The following is an 8,226-nucleotide window of genomic DNA, read 5'->3' as shown; positions in this document are numbered from 1 at the left end:
TCTTCCATATCTGTCTTCTCAGTTTCTTCACCATTGCTGTCTTCACTTTTGCCAATGCGACGTTTGTTTGAACGTGTTGATCCATAGTATGGTAGTCTATCATCTAATAGTCCAATCTCTAGACTTCTTTTGAGAAAGACCTCCTCACTAATGTGCTGTTAGCTGATTCTGCACCATCATCTGTACCAGCAACATGATTTGTAGCAGTCTCTATGGCAGTTTGCTGAAAGTATATATGTGCTCTGTAAACCAAGCCGGTCCCTAGCTGCCTCCATGTCTTCACACATCTGTATATAGGAGATGAACATGTTTACAATATTCACAGTGTGTGTGTGTGTGTGTGTGTGTGTGTGTGTGTGTGTGTGTGTGTGTGTGTGTGGAATGACAACACAGAAAGTACCTACATTCTAAATAATAATGTAGATTTTATAATAGAACAAAAAAACAACTCTAATAGAATGACCATTTTGGCATTGGAATTTTAATAACCTGACCAAAACTCCGTATGAAAGAGTAGATTGCTATACAGGTCTATTATAATGTTCAAGTAGTGCACCTTTTCAAACTCTTCACTCAAATCATGATCAAGGAAGGAGTTAGCCAGATCCTGCAGGGCTGCTGCTCTATGTCTCAGTAGTCTGCTCTCTGTGTCATGTTCTGGATTGTACCTGTTCCAGAGAATAACACATAATATTATGTTTCTATACACGTATTTGCTACTATCATAGATATTTCTAGTGTATGCACTGTGAAAGTCTATTGAATATTTTATCACACATGTAGGAGGTTGGGTATACACAACTTACTCTAGAGCACCAGATTTGATATGATCTCATGATAATCAGGTACCTATCACATAACCATGATATATACATCAATACATATACGTACATTGAGTGGACAATGGTACTGTGCACAGAGTATCTGGAAAAGACACATATATCTCCTTGGCTATGGGTTCACCATTGTGGCAAATCTGTAATATTTGTTATAAATTAATGCTCTCAATTTACACTTTTTGTCTCTCAATATTGGACTTTTGTATATGTTGTGTCTCTCAATTTGAGGTTTTGTACATGTTCTCTCTCAATTTGGAGTTTTGTACATGTTGTTGGACTTCTGTACATGATATCTCTCAATTTGAATTTTGTAAATGTTCTCTCAATGGAAGTTTCGTGTATGTCGTGTCTCTCAATTTTAAAGTCGTCTCTCAAATTTGAGCTGTGTGTATACATATCATGTACATTGAGACAACATGTATACACAAAACTCCAAATTGAGAGAAAACAGGTACAAAACTTCAAATCAAAAGAAAACATTTACAAACCTCAAAATTGAAAGACAATTGCAACATGTACAGAGTTGAGAGAGAACATGTACAAAACTCCAAATTGAGAGACTACTCCAACAACATGTGTACTTCAAATTGAGAGACAACATGTGTAAATTGAGAGAATTATAGACATCAGTAAAATAGAAGCCACAATAATAGCATTTTGAGAGAGAACAGTTATATTTTTTGCAGACAGCCTTGATTTAATTTTTTTTGTCTTTACACAGTATTTGGCTTTTTGTCCACTTTGGCACTCCATACAATTTATTAGACAACTATCCCTCTAGGGTTCTGCAAATACAGGCTGGAGCAATTTCCTTGCTCAAGATAACAACACTAGCTTTCTTCATCACTTGAGCATTGAACCTGCATGCTGGGAACCTTGTGATTAAGATCATCACTGCCTCCTAATTAAGCTATAATAATCTATTACACCATGTGATCTCAAGCAGCTTGTAAAGAGTCTATAAATTATATACTACATGACTGTACTAGCTTGTATGTATTATTTGTGAGACACACATAACCAGGCACAGAAGGAAAAACCAGACACAGAAGGAAACAGGCAATAATAATTTTAGGGAAGAACGTGTCTGATTTCATTAGATATTTTATTCAACCTAAAATGTTATAATATTTATCACAACTAGTAAAAATATATGCATACGCAAGTTAAATATACAAGTTCTGTGTCCACATTATACATATAACTACATAACTTCATCACAATCAACAAGCTGGTATAAATATTATATTGGTTCCAGGCTGTGACTTGTTATTAACATGTGGGATGATAAGGGACTACAAAAGTATTGCATTTCTTATACTCTTGAGTCCAAGGAGTCCGCATCAGAACAAAAATTACCTCCAAGATTTCAAAGATTTCAAGATCTCACAAAAATTTCAATATTTCAGTGTTGTTTTACAAAGATCTCTGGAATTTACAAGCATGCATGTATGGAGAAGTCAATTAAGACTTCAGCTGATCCCTCACAATAAAGTCATCAGCTGCATATGTGTGGTCTGCTACATTCAACAGAGCATTATAATGTCAAGATACAGACCTTGTGTATGTCAGTTATATTGTCAGTATACATTTCTGTTCTATGAATGCTATCCCACTAGGGACCTGTGAGAAGGCTTAAAACCTGTGAATACAGCGAGTCATAAACATGTAGTTGAAACATGAAGAATGCAGAAAAAAATCTCAGACCCAGTGGTGACTTGATCCCCCGCAACATGCAGTCTATGCATGTGCCAGAGGAGCCACAACAACTGGGACCTGAGATTTTCTCTGCATTCAACCTGTATGTAAACATCGACTTCTCAATTTCCCTGTATTTCACCTTTATAGTGGGTCCCTATAGTGAAAGCAATTATGATGACAAACATAATCTTATTTCCCTTATTTGATGTAGTATTCATCACTTAACTTGTTTTGATAAATGTATTGATTATTGTTACCTAACAGGGAATTCATGTGATCCATGACTGCATGGCTTCTATTCTTTAGCTATAAAGACAACATGTGCAGCTACACTCTAACTCACAACTCTTAGCTAACTTAACAAGGCTGATGGAAACAAAGTTGATTGTATCACTTGTTCTCATTCTTCTGGAAGTAGCAAGTGTTGTACCATTTGATAACAGCGGAGATGATGTATACATTCCACCATTGATCAGAAATATCTTCCATAAGATGAGTGCAGTGATACATCAAGGTGACCCTGACATCATCTCGAAGTACCTGAGGATTGTAAAGACCCTTCACTGGCTGGAACCAGTCACACTTGGTGAGAAATTAAAATTACCCATTATTAACTGATCAAGTATAGGATTGCTAAGGTCATGGAGTAAACATGAAATATTGTGTTACACATTTCCAGCCAATAACTCAGTTATACTTCTTTCAGGCAGAAAATTAGTTTTCTATATCTAAATTGAATAATAGACCAGAAGCACCTTTTAATATTGTAATTATGTGCACAGCAACATTGTGACTATCACTCTTCTTACAGTTTCAGATGACAATACATCAGATGGTTATCACTACATGTTCACATTCAACATCTCAGGATTGTCAAGACAACAGCAGCAGCCAACAAGTGTTCGGTTACACTTACACATGATGACCTCTGATCAACCCACTGTGATCAACATCACCATTGATCAAGAACAGTTTGTCTGGAGACAATCTGAAGACACCATAGATGAGACTGAAGTTAGAATTAGTCTGGAATCTCTACTGACCAATTCACAATGGACCAATGACACATTGACAGTTAAAGTGACTTCTACAAATCCCATCAAACTGCCTACACATCAACACTACCATCCTGGACTACTCCTCTATATGGGTGGAGACCCTGAGGCTATTGATAATCTGCTGGCAACACCATTAGACAAGCCAACACACCCAATCAATGACAAGACAAAAAGGTCTAAAACAAGCATAGAAAGGAGAGATAGTAAACCGTGTCAATTAGAAAGTTTCAGGATAACATTTTCACAAGTGGGTGGTGGTTTTCAATACATCATCCAACCAAAGTCACTTGACATTGGACAGTGTGTAGGGATGTGTCTTCACTACGTTACACACAACCCAACAGAACATGCACAAATTTGGAACTTGTTGGCTTCCAGAGACTTCAAAGAAGACAGTAGAGGTAGTGATGCAATCACTCCAGTTAGTTGTACAATAAGGAACTTCAGGCCACAACCAATTGTGCTCCACAAGCCTGTAATTCATATGATAAGTTATAAGATATACCATGAGCTAGTAGCCGCATCATGTAGATGCTATTACTGCTTGCCATAAACATTCTTATTAGTTGCAGTACAAATAAGCCTTGTAGTACTACTAGTTCATCCTAGTAGATAGAATTTGGTATGTATGCATAACCTTGTAGTCTTGTAATGTGTTTACATACTCATTTTGTGAGTTTTACACAGTAATAAATATAGTAAATAAAGAAACAAAAGAATGGTGTCTAAATGTTGAATGTAGTTATGCTGTGCATATCCAAACATAACATTTATAAACTCAAAGAATTATTATTTTTATTTATTAATGCTTTACAGCACAAGTGCTGAAGGTCTGTAGGACACCTGGTCCTACAGCCATGTGTACTTGTGGTACATTTCTCTATTTAAACTTGATAGCACTGTCACTACTGTGTGTTGACGTTATTATAGCCCAACATGTGTTTCATACAAAAGAGCTTTCACAATCACCAATGTTCTCAGTACACCGCAGTTTCTATATTTGTAATAGTTATACCACAGCCACTTATGCTTTGCCTGGTATATACGCACTTGCCCAAGGGCCGAACTCAGAACTTCAAAAATTTTCATTTTCACACACACTAGTAGTTTTCTAGGTTATGCCATTCGAGTACAGCATCCATTACCAGCACCACAGCTGGCAGCATCTCAAAATGGGTCTGATGTATTTGTTTAGTCTGAAGCAATGTTGGATGTTCTGAAACTCACTGGCAGTAGTAACAAAGCCAGGACCAGGATGAGTATAATATCTCATACTGTAATGATCAAACTTTGAAATATGTACTAAAAATTGCATACATATCTATAGTGATGAGTATTACTTACATACATGTTGATATAAAACTGATAGCTATCATCAATACTGATATGCACCATCAACAAAACACATGTTAACTTTAAATGAATCCAGTGAACTGCAATTATGTTAATGATAACAAATTTTAAATACTCCACACAGCCATTATTAAAATGTTAGCATTAACATCACTGCAGCCATTTCTTGGCTGCCACCTTTGATTTTACTACTTGGATATTGAAGGCCCATACCCTTTGCACAAAATAAAGTGAATTACAGTTAGATAAAAGGTAGGCCATTAATTTTACTAAGGGAAATTACAGTTATAGTTTTAGATGACGTAATGATTCTACATGAATGTATTGTACAGGTGAGCTTACACACAATAATACGAAGGTGAATTTGTATAATGTTATTTCAGCTTTACAGTTCCTAATAGCATCTGCTTTTGTTAAACATGTTAAATCACATACAGTTCAACCTTTTCGACAGCTATGTCTTCATTATCATGATTTTAATCTTTGCAGATACGAACTTCAAAGTCTTCATTTACATCCATTGCTAGTTTTCTAAGAACCATTGCATCGAAATTTGGGAGCAACAACTATTGCTGATACCACAGCCAGTACCATCCCATAAAGGGTCTGATAGGTAGTAGAAATTATTCCATTCCCCCACATTTCCAGACTCACAATAGTAGTGATTCCTTACAAAAACAGGTGGAGGGGGACCAGGATGAGTGGCACTTGGACAGTTATAGTCGTTATTATCATGATCATCACTTATGCCAACAGCAGAGGTCCACACATGTTTATGTGGTGATCCTAAAGTAATGGAAACACCTTCAACATATACACCATCTATGAATTTTGTTGCAGTTCCAAATGCATCAGGCGAATACTTTTGATAAGCTATAGCTTGTCCACAAATGTGTTGATATTCAACTCCCTTCTCATAGAAATGTGCAGAAGAACATCCAGCTACATATCCTAAACACAGTCTCCTGGGAGTGGTAATCCTACTCCATGTTCCCGGGCAGTTATCATCTCGATTCATGTCTACATCAACAACTTGCATCCATCCTCCTTCAACTCCACCACACTTTAGCTTCATGTTACAAATGACCTCAAACAATCCTTCACTAGTCTTTATCCAGTATTGCCCAACACTTCCCCTACTTGTAGGAGTACGCTGGTATATCTCATGACAAGAAGTAGCAGGATTGGTCTGACTCATACCAAGTGTCTTGTCTTCATTAGCTAAAGCAATATCAAACAGACACAGTAGAGTAAGATACTTCATTATTTCAGTGACTGCATCTGTTAAAATAATCCAGTAAATCCTGATTCAGGGGCGTACGCAGGGATTTTGAAAAGGGGTTTCTACTTAAGCTAAGCGACTGTTATATTAGAGTAGTTTATATTACCTGACTGCTCTATTAGAGTATCTCGATCTTTTCACTAAAATCATAATTCAGAACAATGCTATAAGTGTTGCTATCATGTTAGAAACTATTATTTAACTAACATAAAAGAAATGTGTCCTGTTTCCTGTTTCATGACAGATTTCAAACCTGGAGCTTCAATTTCTCAATGTTTCAAGTACAGTGTAAAATTCAAAGGGGTTTCCTGAAACTCCTGGAAACCCCCCTCGGTACGCCCCTGTGATTGGTTATATCCCATTATATAGTAATAATCTAACAAAATAATCTAAAGGACCTGTGATGCATGGACAGGTATGATCTGGTGCGTAAAATTAGTATTGCTGGACAATTTTTTTTATAAATCAAATAACCTACAATAAATGCTCAGCTAAAAACACTGAAGCTTGTAGTACAGCAATTACAAGTAAGAGCATATATCACAGCAATAGAATGGATGATGTTTGTGATTTGCACAGATTTACAGATGATGGTAACTATGTACATATGTAAACCTGATTAACCCAGACCGCCACTCTGTTTTGTATCATGCTTATTGGAATTGCTGTTCTGCTAGGGATCACATGCATACAAATATATTGTACAGAGAGGATCAAAATGTTGACACTAAAACCTCAGTCCTGTTGATATGATTCAACATACTTAACCACTGAAATACTCTTATACACATAATGAGACTACAAGAAGTAGCCAGAAGGATTGCATGGCAACAACAGAATATATAATGATTTTAGTAAAATGAAGTGGTTGTTTCTAATACAGCAAATCGGTCTCTAAACAACTCCTATTTCAACTCCAACTCCAAATAACTTCAAAATTTGGACATATAGCCACCTTTTTGGGCATGTGTGATGATCTGCCAAATTAAAGAAGGGTGCAGCACACCAGAAGTACCTTATATAAGGTGCATGTGATTGTATGTGTACTCTAACTCAGTGTGTGTGTATCAACAACATGTGTGACTATTGCTCTTCTCACAGTTTCAGATGACAGCACATCAGATGGTTATCACTACACATTCACATTTGACATCTCAGCATTGTCAAGACAATTAAGAGCAGCCAACAAGTGTTCAGTTACACTTACACATGATGACATCTGATCAATCCGCTGTGATCAACATCACCATTGATCAAGAAGAGTTTGACTAAATGATACAAATGAAGATAGCTACCAAAAGTAAAAGATTAGTCTAGGATCAGTGAACCACAATGACACTATATCTGGCAAAATACACGCCAGCATACTGCCTTGTTACTTCATCAGTGTCGTCGCATAAGCTGCCAGACTTGCAACTTTGCATCATTAATTCTATGTACCAGCAAAGAAAGAATGTTGCACATCATGTAATGAAGATTGTTCCATTAGAGTGGTGCAATGTTAAAATACAGACATTATAATGTTCTTAATTATTCAGTAATAATGTCATCTTTCTTGACAACCACTTTTTGACCTCACAATTTTAAACTCTAGCTATAGTTTACAGTTTGCCTGTTTTTTTCCAATGGACTACAATAATAAAAGGGATGGCAAATTGTTCCATCAATAAATCCTTTTATTTGGAAAGAATTGAATTAATTATAACACCTGTTGACTTTAGTTAATGGAGAGCCCGCCATCCATCCTAATGGTTGACTGGGTGCAAGCCTATTTACCTATTGGCACACTGCAGCTGTGGGGGGTTATCAAACCAAATACTATATGTACCATACACAACAGTGCGTGCGCCACATAGAAAGGAACTATTATATAGTATTTGATTAGCAGGGACTAAGATATTTTGCAAATACAATCGCAATTACGTATTAAAAAAACTCTCTAATGTATCAATTTCTAATGGCAATTGGGGCAATGGTTGTTGGTTCCAAAAAG

At 36.4% G+C, this 8,226-nt stretch overlaps 1 protein-coding gene across 1 annotated transcript; it reads left to right on the top strand.

The window, feature by feature from the left end:
- Nucleotides 1-829: 829 nt before the first annotated feature.
- Nucleotides 830-4,300, top strand: LOC136243048 (uncharacterized). The gene is made up of 3 exons (XM_066034566.1): nt 830-845; nt 2,847-3,126; nt 3,352-4,300. Exons 2-3 carry the CDS (start codon nt 2,910-2,912, stop codon nt 4,149-4,151), a joined length of 1,017 nt encoding a protein of 338 aa, XP_065890638.1. The 5' UTR covers nt 830-845; nt 2,847-2,909; the 3' UTR covers nt 4,152-4,300.
- The last annotated feature ends 3,926 nt before the right edge of the window (nt 4,301-8,226 follow it).

Source organism: Dysidea avara, chromosome 13 (genome assembly GCF_963678975.1).
Source record: "Dysidea avara chromosome 13, odDysAvar1.4, whole genome shotgun sequence".
NCBI classification, from domain to species: domain Eukaryota; kingdom Metazoa; phylum Porifera; class Demospongiae; order Dictyoceratida; family Dysideidae; genus Dysidea; species Dysidea avara.
This window is presented reverse-complemented; position numbering and strand designations above follow the sequence as displayed.

Coding starts and splice junctions, on each gene's coding strand:
- LOC136243048 (XM_066034566.1), top strand. CDS start 2,910: ATGGAAACAAAGTTGATTGTATCACTTGTTCTCATTCTTCTGGAAGTA. Junction 3,127..3,351: donor GCTGGAACCAGTCACACTTG/GTGAGAAATTAA, acceptor CTCTTCTTACAG/TTTCAGATGACAATACATCA.